General features: G+C 39.7%; 1 protein-coding gene across 7 annotated transcripts in view; it reads left to right on the top strand.

Annotated features, from left to right (window-relative positions):
* The first annotated feature begins 259 nt into the window (after window positions 1-259).
* Window positions 260-22,597, top strand: part of FREM1 (FRAS1 related extracellular matrix 1) — a 64,275-nt gene continuing 41,937 nt past the window's right edge. For 3 of the 7 annotated variants that reach the window (XR_008971812.1, XR_008971811.1, XM_057406258.1), the window contains exons 1-11: window positions 261-640; window positions 8,274-8,771; window positions 13,555-13,649; window positions 14,216-14,517; window positions 15,023-15,219; window positions 15,877-16,200; window positions 16,980-17,088; window positions 18,192-18,320; window positions 20,351-20,695; window positions 21,363-21,505; window positions 22,087-22,283. Coding sequence is in view for 5 of the 7 variants with exons in the window: in XM_057406258.1 (XP_057262241.1) it covers window positions 8,541-8,771; window positions 13,555-13,649; window positions 14,216-14,517; window positions 15,023-15,219; window positions 15,877-16,200; window positions 16,980-17,088; window positions 18,192-18,320; window positions 20,351-20,695; window positions 21,363-21,505; window positions 22,087-22,283 (2,072 nt within the window). In the remaining 2 variants the exon portion in view is untranslated. Of the gene's footprint in view, window positions 641-8,273; window positions 8,772-13,554; window positions 13,650-14,215; window positions 14,607-15,022; window positions 15,220-15,876; window positions 16,201-16,979; window positions 17,089-18,191; window positions 18,321-20,350; window positions 20,696-21,362; window positions 21,506-22,086; window positions 22,284-22,597 lie in introns of those variants that run through there. The other 4 variants (XM_057406260.1, XM_057406257.1, XM_057406255.1 and 1 more) reach the window with 4 other exon arrangements.

Here is a 22,597-nt window from a genome sequence, read left to right as displayed (position 1 = left end):
CAAGAGCAGACCTGTTTTGTTATCATCTTAAAAAGGAACTTAGTCACGTCTGTATTTTTATAAGGACTCTTTTTCTTTTCATGTGGGAAAACTGATTGATCTGAAAAGATTTTAGGTCACCCCTTTGTCTATTAATCTTTATAAATGAGTGTGTGTGTGTGTGTGTATGTGTTGAAGCAAATAAGCTAACAGAAGTGGGGATTTAAAATGAGCAAACCTTATTAACAGGAACGCAGTTTTTAGTCCCAGCAGACTTAACTAGCAGAAGGGGAAGGGAAGATCTGGGGCTGGCTGCCAGTGAAGCATTGCTGAGTGTTAACACTCCAAGGCATCTCAGAATGCCCTTATCATAGGGAGCCTGAAAGTGTTTGAACTCTGTGACTCTGCAGTCAGGAGCAGTCTTGCAAGGAAAGAGTGTTTACTGAGGATCTGGAGTAGGGAGAAAACTACAGCCAAGCTGACCAGAAAGACTGGAATTTCATCTACCTCTGCCTGTCCCCTCCCCCTCTCTGTCTCCCACTCACTGGATTTCTTTCTCTGCCAGCCTTTTAAACCAGAGATTACTGGGTCAGTGACGTTCATTATTCTTTTTATTCTAGTATGATCTCGTGTTTGGCCGCCTGGAGAAACGCTGCTACCTGTAAGTATCTGCTTCAAGTTTATAGTATACACTTAATACTGTCATGCTTGTGTTTGTAACAGTGTTTAACACTTGCAACATTCAGTTTGCTGCTGAATGTTGCAGAAAAGCACTCGGACAGTAATGTTTATACTTTGAATGGATGAAAGCTCAGTTCTAACTTTCGAGGAAAGCAGGCACTTGGCTCTTGCCAGTAGTTTAGCAGGAGTTAACTTGGAAGTTAAGCATTCGAAGCGACTTAGTTTTTTCTAATATTCAAGCTGATACAGATTTCTCAACTATGCTGGCTTTCTTCCATCAGCTCTAATAAAACTACATAGTTTTCTCTTTTATAAAAGCTTGGAAGCACAAAGCAAAATTTCTTTTCTTAAATTGGTCTTTTTAGTAAGATACACTGGGAGAGATGTAACAAAAAGAACTGAAAAACATTCAGTATTAGTAAGTCTTTCTAAAGGAGGTATGTAATTTAGCTGGGAGAACTTATTTTTTAAATGCATACTTTAAAACTGTAAACTTTTATTTTGCAGTAGAGATCTGTGAGAGTTTTCACATTTCCATGTACATTCAGACAGCTGACTTCATTCATCTGAATTAGACAGATGTTCATTGGTCGTATGTATGTGTAAATATTTATGTGTGTTTCAGGGAAGTCACATACATGCTTGCACAGTTTTTGCATTTCCTGCTGCGTTCTACGCATTTATCTAAAACCAAACTCAAAAACATCACCCCTTAATGGTTAGTTGCTGTAACTCTATGTTGTGCTGAGACACTTCAACAAATTCTGTAGGTTATTATACACAGTTTCTTGGAACAGTTATTAAAAAGTGATTTTGCAAATTATTTTTGCTAGTTAGAAAATTCTACTAGTTCACCATCTCAGCTAACTCAGGACTGAACATTACCTTAGACAAAATGCATCTCTGCTGTTGACATATGTCCAAGGTGTCTGTGGGAGGCATTGAAACTGCAAATCTCCAGTTGCTTTCACAGTAAAAGAACACACACATTTCCTGTTGTCTCATCTCTTTTCCCTTACTTGGCTGTTACTGCTGTGTGCCTGCCAGCATTTTCTTGATGATTTTTTCCTAGGGTTTAGTTTTGCATGCAACATGACTGCATGCAAATTGTTTTGACCCAGAGAATGAGGAGTTTTGGGTCTGGGCTCCTTTAGGTTTTGAATATTTTCTCCAGCATAGATCCCTGCTCTCAGGAGAATTAGGCAAGTCTAAGGACAAATGATAAAACAAGTGCCTGGACAAGGACTGAGTTTTTTTTTTAAATGAGAGTACCTCATACCTGTTCATTCATTACATTTATTTTCTGCAGTCCTTGAAGTAGTCTTGATAACAGTAATCTTTGATATTAGTTACACTACAACAAGGAAAAAGAAATGGTTATGGATTTCATCAACCTAACATTGAATTTAGATGACAACAACTATGTGTAGTAAAGACTTCACAGTAAAATAGCACATGCTAGTCAAGTAGTGACACATTAAAAGTGCAATCCACTTGACTGTACCTGTTGAACATAAAGGGAGATTGAGCAGATGATTTGTCATCAATACTTTAACTTTTCTTCTCTAATTTTTTGAGATTGTGTGGCAGTCAGTTGTGGACCCAGATGAATTTATCTCATGTTAATGTCTGTGTGAGCTACAGTTACTGTAGCTGGGGTGTCCTTGCAAAACTTCATGCTTTCACACATTGCAACACGAGATCCTCAGGGCGATTCAGCTACCTTTTGAGCAGTTGGGTAAAAAAACGTGAAAAGACTACAGCTGGGAAGTTGTTAAACACTCCCTAACAAATGTGTTATTTCAGTCTCTAGTTGCTGTGATTTTGAAGTCTGCAACAGTAGTTCAAAGAACTCTAATAGCTGTCTGTGAAGATAAACTGTTGCTGCATTGTGTTTGATTTTCTGACAAACGTTGTCTAAAACCATTATGCAATTACATGAGCTGAATGGCTGTAGCTGCACTGTGCAGGCATCCTGAATGTGTAAGGATATACATATGTAAATGAAAATTCTTAGCTAAAGAGGAATCATGGGTTTGTTTTGTTTCTTTCACTGGATCTAGATTAAATTTGATGAGATGTGTGACTTTCTAGTGTATGATAGTTGTTTATTAAACATAATTTGAAGGTAATCATACCACATCTAAGTAACCTATATGCTTCACAGAAGAATCTGAAATCACTTTAGATTTGTATGCATGGACATCAAACTCCCAGTGAGGTCCCCATCTTTGCAAACCTAATTTTGTATCTGGGCCAAATCTATCCTCTTTCCCTACGATAGCTATACAAACTGGAAGGAAATGCTTTTTGGAGACACATTTTTTGCTCCCATAATGTAGCAATAATTCTGGCATAACCTTCGAACGAGCACCTAAATTTCACATATGTAAGGCTCAAAGAGATGAACCAAGCCACTGTGTTTGTGGGAAAGTGTAAACCATACCATCTACCAGCTGTTAAAATTTAAGCATTCAAAAAAATCCTCTGTGTAACATGTGCAGCAGATTGCAAGTCCTTTTTTTTTGCACTGTGAAATGGGGCACATCCTCCAGTGAGCTTGTTTTTGTGAAGAACAGTCTGAAAAGCCTTCCTTCTCAAAAAAAAATCAAAACATCTGCTATTACCCTCAAGGATCGGTCAGCTCAAAGCTCAGCCTTCTCCCTCACTCTTTTAACCATCCAGTCAACAGCAGTGCATCAATTATTCTAAACCCGCTAAAACCACATGCTGCGCTTCAGGTAGGTTTCTACCAGTAAAAGGGGGTCTGCCAGAGGCGGAAGTCCCTTGCCATGTCATTGGTCTGTACCTCCAAGTAGAGCAGGGTTGCATGCTACCACGCACAACTTACTGAGGACAGGAACGTAAGTGTAACACTGTGGAGATGTGCAAAATGTCGGTGGTATTGCATTTCACCCCCGCTGCCCAACAATTGTTGCGCTGAAGTGCCAGTCCTTGCAGTTCGAGGCGTAGCGAAACAATGTTACTGTTGGGCAGCTGGTTACAGGCTCCTCGTCTCGGCGCCTTCACCTTTCTGTTGCCTGAGCAAGATCCTTTTACTGCTTCTTTTATATGGATTTTGACACCTCACACTTGTGGATCAGAGATGCATTCACTCTCTGGTAGCGCTGCTCTGCCATAACTCAAGCTCATCTATAGCACTTCATGTGAGAGATCTGACCATAGCTTGCAAAGAGCGTGGGGATCCAGAGTTAGAAGCCTTCTGTTGTCAGTATTAGGTACTGAATGCAGTACTGTTGTTTCTTTCTTCACTCACCAAATTTACGGCTCAAGGTGAAGCTAATCATTTTGTCCTTGTAACGCAAGCACAGTGGTCGCTGACTAATCCTAGGCTGCTTGCTGAGTTTCACTAGTTTCTTTTCTACCCATTACTAGATTCTTACTGAAATGAAATGTCTTTTCAAAGTCAATGGACTTGGGGGATTTCCTCTATCTACTACACTCTCTTCGGCCATCTACAGTTTCCATTATCAGGGGTGGTTTAATTTTATTTTTATGTCATTCTCCGGGTGGATTAGGGAAAGTCATCCCACTACCCACATGTTGTTATAGACTGCTCCTCTCAGACCAAAGCCAAGAGAGGGAAAAGAAAAAAAAAAAAAAAAGAAGAGAACTGTTATCTACCATTTGTTAACTCAGAAAATACCTTGCTGAAGTTCCTATGTGACCTGTAATCCTTTTTTGTAGCACACAGAAAAAAAACCAGTCAAAGCAGTGCATATGTTAATTGCACATTCTGAAGTGACAACCCCCTAATTTAACAGCTCAGGATCCTTCCATTGCCCTGGGCTAAGTTTTAATTGCTGTAATAATATTGGTCTTGTTTCATAGAAATCGTGGAAGGCTACTATTTTGTTTTTTTCTTTAATCCCATCATCTAAAAAAAAAGAAAAAACCCAATGTTCTTTCTGTTTCTTGTAAACTTTTTCTGGTGTTCATTAAAACAAACCAGTCCAACTCCCAGCCCACAACAGTCACTTTCCATAATCCCCTTCAAGCCTGGCAAAAGAAATGGGCAATTTTGGATCCAATTGTTCAGTGAAATCTCCCAGGCAACCAAAGATTTTGTCACACACAGAGAAACTCTTGCGATCTCATCCAAATCCAATTGGAGACTTTGAGTGTCATTGATATTTGGTTCAAGGTCACTAGTGATTTAGATTTCTTTGTGGGTGCTCTTAAGGATTTAATGCAGTTCTCCACATTCCAGAAGCCAGTGAGCACTTGTCAAATTAGGAAGTTTTGTCAGCTAATTTGTGATTATGATAACTCTACAGCAGTCCTTTTTTTAGTCTCTCTTTTTTTTTTTTGTTTGTTAAGAATCTTGAAAGCCAGTTGTATTTGGTAGGAAGTGAGAATATTAATGTTTTCAATTAACCATTGCATCATTTCTCACATCTGTACGAGCAGCCCTGGGGAAAAACTAGTTCTTTTGGCATTTGGAGGAAATCTTAAACAAACCACATCTGAAGGTCTCAGTAACCCTCCCCTACATTGTTCCCATTCTGGTCTGTCCCTCTGTTACACCCACCACTTCTTCAGAGACTCCTTCTCCATTTACCTTTTCCTCTGGGCTCATCTGCAGATGGGGCAACAGTCTGCCAGCAGATGAGGAGATCCTCAGAGATCCCCTTGCCAAGTCTCCCTTTTGCTATGCCTTGGACACGTCTCTGGGACTCTTTTTCCCAGCCCCCAGATCTCAGGGTCAGCTTGGCCAGTCAATCTCTTATTATGGGAAAGGTCTTTGTTGTCACATTTTTTATACCAGTCTGGTTTTATACTGGATCTCATGGATTTTTTATACCAGTCTGGTTTTATACTGGATCTCATGGGAATTAGTGGAGAGTTTGTGTGGTACAAAGCAGTATTCTGCAAAAATATGCCAGGAAATTAACTTGGGTCCAGAAAGCCAGACAACACTGTCTTCTGCTCCTTTCAGAGCCTTTCTGCTGTTAGTATTTGATGCAGCAAAGAAACCATCACCTGTGCCTGGGGTTTGTGCTGGCACCCATTGCTGGGGTTTATAAGGCAGGCACCAGAAACTGATCAACTGAACATCAGAGCTGAGGTGCAGAAGTCCCTGTATGAAACTTCTGGCAGTGCCTGTTGCAGACAGACAGCTTGTAAGCACATATGGAAGGTGAAAAGAGAGTAATACACTTCCCAAACAGTGCTATTTCTGAACTGGTGATTAGGCAGTCTCTGAACTATAATGTGTTTTTGTGGTTCTATACAGGTGGCAGTGGAGAAATTCGGAACTGCTCAGGCTTCAATTTTATAATTTCTCATAAAGTACTTAGTGCCCTATGAATAAAGGCATTTTGTGTTGTAAGTCAATGCCCTTACCTGATACTATGGAGCATGAAGTTACTGGCATTGTCATGGCTATAAACCACCGGGTCTATGCTTCAGTTATTGACTGCTTCTCAGCACTTTGACAGGTTCTAGTCGGAGTCTAAAATTTCTAGTCACTTTCTTCTTATCTGAGCCCCACTGTGGCTTCAGAAACTGGGTCTTCTCTGAAACAAGCTGAGACTTATTCATGCACTGCTTGTTCGTCAGGGTCTGGAATCAAAGGATTTAAAATCCATTGCAGTTCCTGTGCCAGGATGTTCCTGCTGGACAAGTATCCTGACATGCCTGAAGTCAAAGGAGACAGGAGGCAGAACATCTTCTTGAGACATGTGCCAAGAAAGTTATTTCACTTCCCTTAGACCTAGCTTCACTTCGATGCAGAAAGTGGGAAAAGGGCACAGCAACAGAGAAGGTTTTTGCTCAGAATATGTCTCCATGCTTTGCAGCTGGTATTTTAAGGAAACACAGGTTATATTGGATAAATGCTAGCAACCCGTGCACTATGTGACAAACGCCGATCAAATATTCAGGTTAAAAGGATGCGCTTGCTGCAAACCATACATTCTCACCTGAAGGCTGAAGTGCAATCTGTTTTTCTCCCCATCTTTCCAAGTTGTCCTTTATGGGATTTAGGCTGTGTTTCAAAACTGTGAATTTTAGGAAGCTGATTGCTGTCTCAGATGTGGTTATTTCAGTAAAGTGCTATGCATAGCCATCCCACTAAAGAGAAACAAAAACTAGCAAGTACTTTGGGCACATTTACATATCTGGGTTTTAGTGTAAGCTGTCTGGGTAAGTAAACTTTATTAAAAGGAATTGAGATTTTGAACAAATTAAAAAACTTTTGAACATGAATTTCATTCCTTTTCCTCTGGCTGGAACTCTACATTTCCTCTCAGACTTTGTTCAGACTGATCTGGCTGCACAATTTTAGACCAAAATTGAAATAGTTTCAGGTAAAAAGCTAGGAAAGCAGCATTGAAATTTGTGGCCCAGACTACATGGTCAACATACATCTAACTTCAGATGTTAGTTCCAGGGTCTCCAGTCTTGAATCTGAGCTGAAGTGAGTGGGTCTGTCTTGTGTTATTTTAGGAAGTTACTAATTTTAAAGAAATTCGTGACTACTGGTCACTTTTCACTGAGAGGTAAAACTGGGCAGATATATGTATACAATTGTAGTCTGTTTAGAAGTTCATCCTGCCAGAAACAGCAGAGAAAACACCTGTTAACAGCAATGAAGAAAATCAAGATATACACGGATCTTGTTTTTCACTCACTTTCAGGAAATCTCACAGACGGTGGTAGGACTGGGGTTAAATCAGACTGTACAATTTAGTAGTCAGGGTACTAAAAATTTACAAGAGACAAAAGGAATGTTGATGTTTCACTAGCTTGAAATACTCAAGATCTTATGAAATTTAATTAAATTAATACCATTGCCTATTCTTTGGGACATACGTTCTGTTACTTTGGAGGGCTGTAGAAATTTGGGTCTTACAAGGATTTCAGTTGGACTTGCTCAATATCAGAACTCTGTTTTTTGTATAAGTTTATGAAAATGAAAGATGAAGATTAACTGGAATTGGAGGGCATGAGGAACTTTTCTATTTCTTTTTCATATTACATTTTGTTCCTTTTCTTCACTGAAATGCTTTCAGAATGATTACTTTTTGTGTGCATGAAAAAGAAAAACCTCAGCTTTCATATGCTTCCATGTTGATGTCCTGGCATAGTTACTTGCTGTATCAGAAAGAGTAAAGAGTCACTTGCCATGTGTTTTGAATGGAAGTTTTCCCCCACAAATTCAATGGCAAAGAAAAAATGGATTTAACAAAAGGCCATTTTTCTGTTATCCCATTTTCAGGTATATTTAACCTGGGCAAATGTCTACTCCTTCATTTTCGCATTATTTGGATCCTCAAACACTTTTATAAATATCTACTCAGTCCAGCAGTAAAAAAGGCTGGTAACAAAGGATACTATACAACAAATGTTCATTATGGATCATATGGATCAAAGGTGTCTGGAATTCATATTGAGAGCTGACCTGTTGAAGGAGGGAGTCTCATTGGTACATAGCTAATTTTCTGAGCATGTGTGCTTTTAATAGCATTCAAACGTGAATTCAAGCTGCTGCTTGCGATGAACTGCAATTCTAAGAAATGATTTTTTTTGTGTGTGTGTGGTTATTTTAATTCCCCCCCCTCCCTAATTTTCTTTCTTTTCCCCCCCAGGATTAACAACACTTTAAAGCACTCTGAGGACACATTCATCATTTTGTCAGGCTTAACCAATGAATTTCATAAAAACCCAAGCATATTTTCAAAGGCTCCTGTCCAAATTTCAGTCAATGGGTTCATCTTAATATAAAACATGTGGTACATATTTACCTGTGGATAACATTTTGGTCCTTCATTGTATGGTGGAAGTCTGCTGGTGGAGAAAGAGAAGACTTCTGGAACATTTTCACTGGTGGAAAAGAACTGTCTTTCCCTTATAATATGAAGCCCATTGAGAAAAGCTGGGTGTTTCTACTGCTGCCTTTATTACTAAGAGTTGTATGCGCCTCCTTTATTAGTGTCAACCTTGGGGTGAAAGTGATGAAGGGACAGTCTGTCTTCCTGTCAGAAGATAACCTCAAGTTTTCCATCCCCAGAGAGAAGGATGCCTGCAAAGTAGAAGTTGTGATCAATGAGCCAATAACACAGAGGGTTGGGAAACTAACTCCACAGGTATTTGGGCTCTGTTTGTTCTGCTCTGAGTGTCCACATGTGCACAGTTGTGGGAGAAACTAGAAAGAGCTGCTTTATTGACTTTTTTTTTTCCTGGTAATGACCAAAAGGCACAAAATGGGATGGTCTATGAGATTCAGCCTTGTCCTGAAAGTAGCCAGCTGACAGAGAGCTGCAGCCCTGAAATCCTAAAGCTCACTTCAGTATTACAGGTGCCTAAGAGTGAGTTTGGTCAGAGTATCCTTTCACAAGCAGAGAATGGGTAATTCAAACCTTTCGGTTAGGAGGCATTCTCCAGTCTCTCAGCTGCTTTTTTTTCCACCATGAGGGTAACCAGCGCCCCTCGGATAACGCACAGCCTGCTAGAGCATTTCACATTTCAGTCACGCAGCCACTACTTAGGGAGCAATTAAGAAAAAAAAATCATCACATACAATAAGCACATTGTGTACACCGTCGGTTGCTTTGCTACAGCTAAATTGCTAGCAGATGGTGAGTACATGAAAAAAACCCAACTGTTTTTGTTAAAATGTCAAGATCATAAGAATAATGAAATGTATGTCACATATCACCATTCTGCTACTCATTTGCCTTACAAATCTCCCCACCTGAGTCATGGCAGAGAAGGAGCTGAAAGTAATTGACATGAAGGTGTGATGCTAGAGATAGAAGATGAATGGTTTGAATGAAGCATAACCAAAGGGGTTTTGCCTATTTTCAGAAAGTTTTGTTGCACCATACAGTATATGCTCCTTTACGTTTGTATATGTATATTGTTTTAAACATCCTCTCTGAGATTTCTGGTGGTCTCTGTGAAGATGGAGGCAGGAGCACCAGGCTTAACATATTTTTCAAAGCTCGCGGCTCAGTCATCGACATTATTTTTGCATAACCACTGACAAGTACTGTGGCTGAACCAGCACTTACAAGGAGCAGAGGCATGCTAGGGAATACAGGAGGCAATGAGCATGGCAATGTGTGATCTTCTGTAGAGACTGTCCTGAAGCAGTGCAGTGCCGCTGCTGAGACTACCCCAGGGCTTGCTCTCTATCAGCACAGGGGCTCTGGCCATAGTACCCCTGCTCCACTTCCTCTGCCTAGTTTGGCCCATGAGAAGAAAAAGAAAGACTTAGGTGTGTCATTGTTGGAAAACCTATTTTGTAGGCAAGCTGTCTGGCTGAGGGAGTGACTTTGCTTTTGGTTTCTGCCTCAGCCTCTATATGCAGCAGGACCCAGCTATGTCGAAAAAGCTACTTTGTCCTTTGTAACCTGACATGCTTCCAGCAAAGGGTTTTCCGGAGACTCTCGGGGACCTGTATTCACACACCTTATTTTACAAAATACCTATGTACCCAGGGACTTTCCCCACTCCCAACCCCCATCCGTGTTAAGTGTCCATCTGTCCAGGGCCTCAGTGAGAGCCCAGCCAGCTGCATGTGGAGGCTGCAGGCCTCCCTGCAGGGCGGGTGCGCTCTGCTGGGCCGGTGGCACTGGCGTACCAGGACAGAGGAGTGCTGTGGCTGCAGGTGATGCTTGGGATACCTGCCCTGAGTGGCTTCTGATATGAGTGCTATCCTGCTAGGCAAGGTGCCTTTTCCTCTCCACAGCCGTGGGGAGGTGGGAGTTCCAGACACACCACAGCTCAGTGTCCCCCAGGGAGACTGCCAGCGAGATAGGCGTTCTGGTTATCTCAAGTCGTATTTCCCTGCTGGAAAACAGCAAGACAGCATTTGTAAGTTGAGGGCTTTTGTTTTAAATGACAAAATCTTGAGCCACACACTGTAAAGAGCTGCCCGAGCTTTTATCATTCCTGAAAAATGGTGCCAGGGTCCAGCCAACCCTGTGCCACTAATGCTCTTTCTACCAGGAAATTCTGCCATGTCTCTGATATGATCTCTTTTACTGCCATTCAATGAGTAATGTCCTAGGAATGTATGACGATTTAATTACAAATTGTAGTTGAAAAGCAGTTGAAGTGGAAAAAAACAAAGCTCGACAGTAATTAGGAAAAGATTTAGAACCCCTTTGTCTTACTCAACGATATAGACAATTAGAATTGCCTGTTCGTATAAAAAGAAAACGTATTAGGAAACATAAAACAGATGTTTCTTTTTGCAAAGCAGATTCTGTCTTATATGTATGTGCAATGACTGTCAGTCAATGGTAATAGACCTTTGTGGAAAGGTCTTTCATTTTCCATCACCCTGTTATCAACTAGGAGGTGGAACTAATAATGTTTTAGAAAGAAAGAAATTAATTCTTTGATACCATAGACCATCTCCTCTGTTGTAGGCAGTCCCCTCTGATTTGAACATCATCTGAGCAGTATCTCATTGTCAGGTCCGCACCAGAACTACATGTCACCAAAACCCTACTGACTTCGAGGGGTCTATACTGATTTACGCCAGTGAAGAATCTCACCTTCAGTGTACAACACTAAACTCCTGGAAGCTATAATATGACTTACTTTTGTGTATAATGTACTTTTTTTCTTTTCTTTAGAGTATCACACCACCTAACTACTTCTTGAAATTTTTTTTCTTTGAAGACATCACTTCTACTACCTAATTAATTACTTAACTGTTACCTTTCTTTATGTTAGCTTGCACTAAGAAAGAAAAGGCATTAAGTACGATCAAGACGTCTTTGTTTTTTGTTAAACACTGAAAAATAACATACTTCTGTGACATTTGAAAATAATACACAACAGAACAGCCACAACATTGTCAAAACCTTCATCATATGAGAGCAATTTTGATTTCCACAAATTGTTCCTGTCCTTCCTTTCTAAACAGTCCAAACAAATGCAATCAATCATACGTTCTGTAACACCCTATATTACAGATTATTCCAAGATTATTTTAGCCGTTAGGAAGAGGGATAAATCTGTGTATATGGATCTGATAATCAACTGATTCATCACTTAGTTAAAAATAGAAAGACTTTGTACAGTGTGTTTCTTGATACAAGTTAAAAACAGCAACACATTTAAAAGTCACCAGGAATATAGAACCATTACCACATAGCTTGAGCATCTGAGAATAACTTCAGTGGAAGTGGACAAGTCAGTAATAATGGAAGCTGATCAACTCGTTATTCTTCCATTATAGAAAGACAAAAGCTCTAATTCTGTGTAATTGCTAGAAAGAAGTCATTAGTTCTTATATGTGTTAGTGTAAATCCAAAGAGCAGTCATGATGTGCTTCAGTTAACCATACATTAACAAACTATTTTATTTAATGAGAAATTGAAGTATTATTTTGTTTTTACACTGAAAGTCAGAGCATCCAAAGAATTTCTTCATGCACTGCACTTCAAGTCAACATTTCAGAGCCTCACTAAAATTGCCCTTCCATTTCACCACCCTCCAAATTGGCTGGGGAGATGTAGGTAATTCAGGCAAGTCACTTCAATTTCATGATTCTTTTGGTGCATTTTAAGAAATGACTGGCAGTAAGAAATGACCTCATCTTTCTGAAAATCTAAACAAAACAGAAGGTAATTTGTCAGTCAGCTGTATATTTGTATTAATCTGTGCTCCTAATGACTTCATTATATCTATTACCGAGTACTGAACAAATTTTACTTTAGTACATAGATGTCCCAAGAGTTGTATACGCATACTGCCCATAAAAAACACATGCAGTTTCAAACTGAGACACCCAGGAAATGTAATTATTATTTTTTGCCTTTGTGCTGACAAGAATGTTCCCTGTCTTACTGTAAATATAAAATACATATGTATTCTCCATCTATGCATGGACCATGTAGGGGTTCCATGTTATCACAAGGATAACATAGACAAGGTTTTATCAATGCTAGCAGCTTTCAGCTGTTAAAAATCTATAAAGAAGTATAGTTACATGGGAATTGTAATTTGCCAGACTTGCAAACTGGTGTGTGCAGACATGAAAATCATGTGCCCCAGAATCCAAATCCCTTCCCCAAAGAATGGTGTGTCAGAACTCTCTAAAGTAATCTTTATTTCCATTTGGGAAAGGCATTTCTACTCATTGACTTACTTGTGCAAGTCATCAAACAATTAAATAAAACAACTAGACTGAGAGAAGTGTCTGGTTTAGATGGCTAAACTGTGCTCAGACAGCTTTGTAAATTTGGCCTGCATCAGATATGTCTCTTAGACTCTTTTGAATTTGGTGGTGGACGGAATATAGAAATTCTTCGTGCTTTTATACTGTGGGATTACACTGGCATTGGGGCTAGGCGTTGGTATGGCATGGAGATGACATCGGATCTGGTAAAAGGCTACCAGTACAAAGCTGGTATTCCAAAAAATTGCAACAAATCTGAGCTAACAAAGTTTCCAACAGAGAAATATCACCAGATAATACTTTTGTAGTCCAGCGGTAGTGGCCATAAAGCAGGATTTACTATCTAATCAAGCTACTGCCAGGAGCAACTTTAAAAGCTAATACATCTAACAGTAAACTGCAGGAATTTGCTGCCTTTTTGGATCCACTGAAGTTGTACTACTGAATACAACTGTGTGCATGTGTGAGTTCAAACTAGTTGTTGCACTGGAGGAGGGACTCAGCAGCTTGCAACAAACACATCTATATGGCCTATTCCTTTTCTAATTGTAGAGTGCCAGCAGCCCCATTCTAAAGTGGATACTCTGACTGTCACTGGGAGACAACAGAATGGGTGAATACTTATTCATAAATTACAGATTAAAAATTTCCAGTTGGAGAGAGTTGAAATGGAAGCTGTGAAGTCAGCACCCTTGACAGTGTTATATCTGTCTATTCTTTCTCTTTCACAGGTTTTTGATTGTCACTTCCTTCCTGATGAAGTCAAATACACCCACAATGGCTGTCCAATTTTAGATGAAGATGCAGTCATGCTCAGGCTGTACAGGTAAGCAACCAATTCACTGTTACCAGAAGCACAGCTGCCCTTGGGAAGAGCAAGCAGTTCATTTTTCAGGGTAAAAGCACGTTCTGCTATACTTGTTGTACCTACTTAGATCCAGTTGTGGCATTATAATTCAACAAGTGACCAGCTGCTTACAGAAACATTTCTCACAATGTATTTCAGCTACATTTAAATAACATGTTTGGTGATATTAATAGATATCATGTATTGCTTATTTGTTACAGATAATCAGAGATTTTTCTTTTTGTTATTGAAAATGACAACAGAACTTTCAGAGCACTGTACGTTCTGCGCTGTCCGGCTGATAGTGACACAGACCCTTGTATGCATGCAGCAACCAACCTCTTCCTTCACACAGACATCCTTTGTACAAGTATGAGGATGTTGGCAGCAGGATCTGGCACCTCATGGCCTCTGGTGGTCTGGGGTTTGAAGGCACATGAGAGAAAGTGGTTAAAATATTCAGTTTAGAATGTGAAGCCAATGCCAAAGTCACAGAGTGACAGAAGATGGGATGAAGCAAATTAATTTCCTTCTATCACCTGCAGGTTTACAGAAACTGAAACGTTTGTAGAGACATTCATCCTTCGTGTGCAGTTACTTGAGCCAGACTGTAACATCATCAAAATGCGTTCCCGTGCCCTGGAGGTCCCTGAGTACTATGGTCTGTCTAGAGCGATTGACAAGAACGTCCTCACTTTTGACTATGACAGGAAGATAAATCTGGATTGCACCATTTCCATAGCCTCTTCGGAAACCTACCTGCCTGCTCATGGGCAGCTCATTGCTGGGGAAGTGCAGCAAGAGCAGCTCCGTGGGGATCAGCCACAGAGCTTCTTCCCTGGCCCTAGTACGAAGTGCTTTAGTTGTTTGTACTAGCAGATTCAAAGAGTCCCAGCAAATTAAGTATGCTGAAGTGGTTTGCTTCAGACATGCTGGGTAAGAGTGGTTTATGTGAAGCTTAATGAACAGCTTGAGTTTTTGTATAAACTGAAAGGGCCATGAAGTTTGTGTGGGGCACAACACAGACCACAGAACTGGGTCAGTAGTCCCCTCATTGGAGTCTGGTTTTGTATCTTAGATACATGAACCAATGGGACACTTTGTGAGTGCCAAGACTCGGTAGAAACAGCACAGGGAGCTTTTGGAGGCAACACCTACCCAAGAGACCAAGGGAGGTTGGAGTTGGAAGATGTCAGTTGAAAAAAAAATCCTGTAGGAAAACCTAAGTCATGAAAGGAACCTTAATTCTCATCACTGACTTTTAATCAGGGTCAGTTTAGCTGTAGGGATAGACTTCCCATCTTGGTTTCTGCTCTGGTAACTGTTTTGCTTTTGCTTCCATTGGATTACAGAGAACAGTCTGGGCCAGCAGTGCAGAAATAAGAGCTGCACACCGGGACTGGGAGTCATTCACAACACAAAAATGAGCTGTGAAGAATTTCTGCGGATGGGGATTCGATATCAGCATCTTGACCCTCCCTCACCTGACAATGACTATATTCCTGTGAGGTTGGATCTCACAGACACCAGAAGCAAAACTCTGCACAAGGTAGACTTTCGGACAACCTCACGATGTCTGATTGTCCTCCTGGCTTTCAAAACATTTAAGTTTTGTTGCTCTTTTTCACATTTGGAGAGAGATAGTGAGCCTGAAAATTTGTTAAGTTCTTACACTATTCCATCATCTTACACTATTACATTGTCTCCATGCCTCAATGCTTGGACCACTATGGGTACAGAGAAACATCTCTGGTTGTTTACTGGCAGGCATAAGTCATTTAGCCCGAGAAAAAGATTAATTCTGACATAATTCCACCGTTTTATAGAGAATGATATGTACTGAATTCAGCATATATAGTAATTAATAAGTTAAGAGCTGTACGAACATATTCAGTTAATAATAATTAACGGCTCATGCACCCTTCTGTCAGACAAAGTTATACATTACACTCACATCAAATTAAGCAAGTTGTTTTGGCCCAAAATTAAGAGCACAAATAAGATTAATGAACCTTGAAGACCTTTTCATGAGGTCTAAATATTTACTTTAGGCATTTTCTCATTAAAAGGTTTAATTTTTTTCCTTTTAAAAATAATTATTGCTTTAACATGTACCCCAATTAATTACATGGGGCGTAATAGACGTTTAATGTATTCTGTTTGTTTCACTTTGTCCTTTTATTTGTCTCTTTTTTTCCTGTTGTAGACTGAGCATGCATGGCTTCCTGTTCAGATTACAGGCGGTGCTCCCAATCAAATACCCAAAGCTGTCCCAATGGCAAAGCTCACCCTGGAAGTGGACCAATTTATTTTAACCACCATTACAACCACAACTGTCGATGCTGAAGACAATGAAACTCCAAAGTCCCTACTTGTATTCAACATTACCAAGCCACCTCCACGGGGCTTCATCACGCATCTATCTGACCACACAAAACCTGTTGGCTCCTTCACATGGAAAGATCTCAGTGACATGCTCATTGCTTATCAGCCTCCAAATGTCAGCCACACAGAGAGGAGGAATTATGAGGTAACAGTGCAGTGTATAGGCATTTTTAGGTATTTTCTGGTTTCCACCTAACCAGGATTCCAGGATTTTTTGGTTCCTGGTTTTTTTGTTTTTTTTTTTTTCCTGCTGGGAGTAGTAAAAGCAAGTCAATAACACAAAGAACATGGTGCAAACAATGCGAGCAGGGTCTGGAGTGAGGAAACAAACAGTGCTGATTTATGAGACCAAGGCTGTAGGAATACATTTACATTTTATGGGAGCAAAAAGAGGACCACTTCTACCTTTCCCATGTTGGCTGCTAGGTGCACAGTGTTACTTCATTTCTTCAGTAATTAGTGCTGGTAGATATTTTGTATAATTTAGCAGTGTGCCAGCACTCTCAGGAATAAGCAATAGTCTTAAAAAGGAGATATGAAAGGAAGATAAATGAGTTAAAGGAGTATATGAATATGCTGGTAGTTATAACTACTTGATAGGATAGTTAAGCAATATCCCAAACAAAATAAAATGGTTGGTACTAAAGGTATGACACCAAAGAAACAAAATCAGAGCAAGGTAAGCTCGGGAAAAGCAGGAGTGGAAAGCAGAGGAACAGTAACAGTAACTGGCACCTGATCCTGACAAAGACTATCTCTTTTTAATCTTGGCTGTTTCCTTAGTATGGGGATCAGTCATCCCACCAAACCACTGGCTCCTTAAGTGGTTCTTCTCTGTTCTGCTTTCAGTGTTGTTTCACAGCAGGTTCAAGAACAAGAGTTCGATATTTTCTTCAACAAATAGTTTGTCTGTTTTGACAACAGGTGGAGTTTGAGGTTCATGACTTCTACTTTGAAAGGAGTTTACCAATCACTGTGCATCTTTCCATCAGAACAACAGATACAAATGCTCCTCGGGTTTCATGGAACACAGGTGAGATCTTTTTTCCTGAGTTTATTTTGCTACAGAATTTATAATGTTTTGACACAGACCTTTGACAAAGCTCTAAACTTCAGATTTACTTCTGGGGCTTAAAGACCATTAAACTGATAGAATGTAAATCTATTCTTTCCCTTTATCCATTGGGGGGGGGGAACATGCTACACCATCTTCAGATAATCTTATGGTTTAACTGGAATGAAAAATAAAGAAAAAAAGGGTGTTATAGGAAAATCTGGATTTTTGTATATAGTTTTTTCTTCAAGAATGAACTGGACATAAAAGAGTATAAATAGTAAGACAAATACGTGGTGGAAAAACAGTAGCAGGGTACTGTGTGGGAAAGATCAGTGTTTGCTGATATTGCTTAAAATGGAAGTCGGTAAAAACAAACAACTAGAAGGGCATGATACACCACCAGCCACCAGAAACCTGGAAACCTTAGAGGGTTAAGCTTAATTCAAAGAGATTTATAATGCTTACATTGGAAAGGGGACAGGCTTTCCCATCTAGGGTGAAAAGTACATTGATATTTAATCCTCAGAAGGCAAAGATACAAGATCAAACAAGTCTTGAAGTTAATACCAGAGTAAGTGCAGTCTCCTCACAATAGGAAAGGAAGGAACCTGAAAAGAAGAGGCTTCATGTCTCCCAGAGAAACCTCACCTGAAATGACTGTCAGAGTAAAAGAGATACCATCCTCATTCATGAAGATTAATAGATATTTTCAAGTGCTGACTCACTAAGGAAGCTTAGCACCCATTTTCAGGCATTGTGAAATTTCAACTGTGGTGCTCCATTTTGTGCAAATATTCAGAAAAGTGCCTAACTAGTCTATCAGATCATTTGGAATCAAATACATTATTTCTCTGAAAAAAAATTCCTTAAAGACAGTTGACTAAGGCAAGTATCCCAGAATAAAAGCTGATACCAAAGCTTTGCATTGGCCTTGAAATGTCTGTCACAGGTAGGTATGTAGATGGATTTAAGCGTGTCTTTTTTTCTGACTGTACATACCTTTAGAAAACATCTGACCAGATGCTGCTCACCTCGAATGTCGCAGATGCTTTGGTGAAATAAAGTTCTGCTCTTTACAGGCCTCAATCTCTTGGAAGGACAATCCAGACCGATCACATGGCAACACTTTCAAATTGTAGATGATGACATCCAGAGTGTTCGCTTAGTTACAGTTGATGGCTTACAGCATGGGAGGCTCACAGTGAGAGGTAAATAACTTCGATTTGAGGGCCTGGGAACATTCTCTAATGCAAATGGGTATGATAATGTGGCAGTCAATAAGACACTGATAGTGTCTGTTTTATGTCACTCCCTACTGAGGGCTGCCAGCCTAAGAGCCAGATTTACATGAGAGTAAAGGAACAGAAGAAAATATCTGGATGCACAGTAAGAAATTAAAAAAAAATCACAAGCTCATAAAGAAAACCAGTTGCTTTACTTTTGCAAGCAGTTTACTTATGCTGTTCATGCCCTTAAATGCAAGTTTGGCATTTTGCCTACACACCACTTCCATTTAAAAATTAAATTGGTTCTTAATTTCTCCATTGGAGGTGAGTTCAGCCCAGTGAGCCAATGCACCTAGTAACATGCTTGGTGCTGACCTGTCTCACCGAGGCAAAATGAGGACAGATAGTACTGTGATGCCACTGCAAAAACAAGACTAACACCAGCATGGCCGTATATTGCTCTGGGTTCCTCAAAGAAAACAAGAAATTCTGGGGCCTGAGAATGAGTCTTCTGCAGGTTTACCCTCCAGAGCAAAGGGCAAGACCAGCCAGCATGTATGGAGGCAGGCAGCACTCCCGGCTGCAGGCAGGCAGGCAGGGAGCTCTGCTCCCTCTGCCCAAGAATACAAGAGTATTGAAAGATTCAGTATTTAAACTTTTACTTTCTTAACATACATTTACTTTTACCTTAAACTTTTACTTTCTTTTACTTTATTTTTACTTTCATATCATACTTTTAAACTTTTAACTTTCTTAACTTTTACTTAACATTAAACTTTTACTACTTAACTTTTACTTTCTTACTATACATTTACATCTCAATGCTAAAATTTTAAAGGAATCAGGCATGCTATCATTGAGCAGGCATGACCTAGGCAAAATGCAGTCATTGTATTGTAACTTCTTACATTTTTCTTGAAGATGTTAAGGAATGAGGAGTGATTTTAATTTGTTAGCAAATACAGACAGCATATGGATAGTGTTGCTATTTATTGAAAGCTTTAAGGTTTATTTCAAAAAGAGGCAATTAAATTAGATGTAATTCGTTAGTAATTTTGCTTTGAAGTCTCATGAGGCAGCATAGTGCTGCTTTCTTTGGGAAAATGGTTAGGTTTAAAATGTCACTCTGCTGTTGGCAGGGTAGAAAGATGCTGCCTCTGTCAATGCTGGAGTTTTTGGTAGTTAAATGTATTAATGTAAACTGCATAGCCTAGAGACATACAAGTATTTAAAAAAAAGGGGAAGGTGGTATTTGGAATTTAATGGAAACAGAAGTTGTCCAGAAGTGTGTTTCATCTCAGGAAATTACTGCTGATCTGCAGGATCATTCTCCTGTAATTGCTGTCATTTCTGGTGGTGAGGTAGTTATTTCTCCATCATAAATTTTGTCCATACTCTTCAAGCAAGGAGCAAAGAGAGTGAGTGTGTGTCCCAGCTGATGTTACACAGGCTGGAGGGCAAGGCAATATATTCCTTGGAGACCCTGGGGAGATCATCTCTTCCAGCATCAGCTTTCAATTCTTGAAACCTTTAACCTGCATGAATATTTGTCTGTGTACATAACATGTTTATAGAAGCAGATCTGTAAAATCGTCTTATTATAGAGTAGCCTCAGTATACAGGAAAAACAAGAATCAGAAATGAAATGCTGATCTGTAATTATAAAGCATATTCTCTTTGATGCTTAAAGTACATATAAAATATTCTGATAAGAAAGTAAAGTTTGAAATTAAAGTGGTAACAATTGCAGTCAGAAATCCTTTATATCTCTGGTTAGCTTTAGTTCAGTGGACATTTGGAGGAATCTCTTTGCTAGCACAGTTGCAAAGTCTTCATTCTTATTAACTGTTCCAACTTCTACAATCTTGTTTCCAGTAGGAAAAATTACATTTGATTCTTCTTGTTGGAAATGCATTCTCTTTCTCTCTCTCTTAATAACATTCAAATTGGAAGGATTCTTCTCTGGGCTGAACTGGACATTTTTGACGTGTTTTCTTCCATTGTTTTGACAGGAGGGAAAGGATTCATATTCACAGTCTCTGACATTCAGGCTGGAGTCGTTCACTACCATCATGATGACAGTGATTCTACTAAGGATTTTGTGGTATTTAGGATTTTTGATGGCTGCCACAGTATTCGCCATAAGTTTCCAATCAATATCCTCCCTAAAGATGACAGCCCTCCATTTCTTATCAGCAATGTGGTCATAGAAGTTCATGAGGGACAGATGATCCTGATTCAGAGCTCTATGCTTCATGCATCTGACATGGATTCCAGTGATGATTACATACTATTCAATATTACCAAGCCACCACAGGCTGGAGAAATCATGAAGAAACCAGGACCAAACCTGATGGGTAATGAAACACATCCACAATAGTACACTTATCTTTGTTCATCCCTCCCTTCCCCCTTGCTTTTTAAAACTGCATTAAATGTTACGATTAGACAATTTATTTTGGCTCAGAACAAATAATGGAAAATTTGGACTTCTTTGTAGAGACCCATTATTAATGAAAGTTGGTCTTGGCACCAGGATAACTGTACATGTGAACACAATTTATCCCATAGTTCTTTCTTTTTCAGTCTATTTGCCTGATGTACTTTCCTCCTCCAGAAAAGTTGGGCTAGTCAGGAGTTACTTGATCTATAAGGATCCCTGACAAGTTCAAAGTTCAAAGTTATTAGGTGATGCTAATGATGCTAAAAGGGAAGAAAGTTCTCCTTTCATTGAACTGAACTCAGAAATTCCTGTGCTAGACTGTAGAGGCTGCTTGTCCTCTGAACAGGACTTTAGGCCAATTTGCTGTGTTGTATAATTTTTTGAATGATCTTTAAGAGACGTAAAAAATGATGTTGATGATCTTCAGGAAATGTGGGAGACAATGCAATAAAGGACTTGCCCTAGTTAGGGTGAGAAAAAGGACATTTTGCTTCACCAGTTACTTGCACAGCTAACATAATTTTTATGAGTTATTAAAATCATGCACTGTTCAATATAAGATATATTCTTCAATTCAACAGGGTATTCTGTCAGCAGTTTTCTTCAGAAGGATATATTTGATGGAATAATGTATTATCATCACTTGGGAGGAGAAGTATTTGAAGATTACCTTGAGTTTGTGCTGTGTGATAGCCATGAACCCCCCAATCTCTCAGATCCACAGGTATGAAAATGAAGCATCTTTTGGCAGAGCCCCGCATATTTCCTTCAAATGGATGATGATTTTATGCCTTCTGATAGACTTTAAAATCAAACTGGTATGGATCTCTTCTGTTTGCTGCTACCCTGGTCATAACAAGTAATGGTCTTCAGAGCTAGCTCTTGTTCTTGCTTCCCATAGGGTACTTCTTTCTCCTGAGCCACAGAGAGACAAGGTCATTGCAAAGGCTTTTTGCTGCAGTGTAAAATGAAATGTTGAAAACAGATTAGATTTGGAGATTCTACAAACAAACAAAACAGCCCTCCTGAAGTCAACTGAGAAGAACTGACTCACCCAGGAGTCCGACATACTGAATTTAACTTTGATTTCAATTTAAAAGGAAACTACTAAGAATTATAGGCTTTGCATTTAACTGCTGTGTATCTCCGTTGCTCATGTATTCATGACTGGGCATGATAGCCACATCCTGCATATCATATTCCAGTGATTTACTTACTTGTCTGTGTGCATGTTTATAAACAACTGCTTGGACAATCTCATCTTGAGATGAATGTCTGCTGATTGCACTCTCTCCCTGATTTCAGGTGATGGTGGTGCACATAATCCCTGTGGATGATCAACTGCCCAGAGAAGCCCCGGGCGTGACCCGTCACCTGATTGTTAAGGAGACTGAGATTGCTCACCTAACTAAGAAACATCTCTACTTCTTAGATGTGGAAGATCAGGACAGGGAACTCACATACACCATAACCACTTCCCCATTTTTCTCTTGCACACATGGGTAGGTGTGACCTGCCATATCTTTCAGGTGGGACTGGGCAATGACTTACGTAAGAGAAGCAGCCTCAGTGGCAGTAGCATTCTTGTGTATCAGGTTCTTCAATTGTTTACTTAAAGTGCAACAGATGGTGCACCTCCCTGTTGATGATTAAGTGTGAGCTAAAGCTGAAAGCAGCAGAATAATACATGGAGTAATTAAAAAAGCCCCATAGTTTAGCAAGAAATAAGGAGGAAAGCACCTGAAATATTTTCTTTCCTTTTGTTGGACTTGCATTTTACACTGCCATATGAGATCCTGTGCAGCCTTGAGCACAA

This window comes from Pezoporus wallicus, unplaced genomic scaffold, assembly GCF_028554395.1.
Source record: "Pezoporus wallicus isolate ANWC-B61680 ecotype Strahan unplaced genomic scaffold, APGP_CSIRO_Pwel_v1 contig_2132, whole genome shotgun sequence".
Lineage (NCBI taxonomy): Eukaryota > Metazoa > Chordata > Aves > Psittaciformes > Psittacidae > Pezoporus > Pezoporus wallicus.
This window is presented reverse-complemented; position numbering and strand designations above follow the sequence as displayed.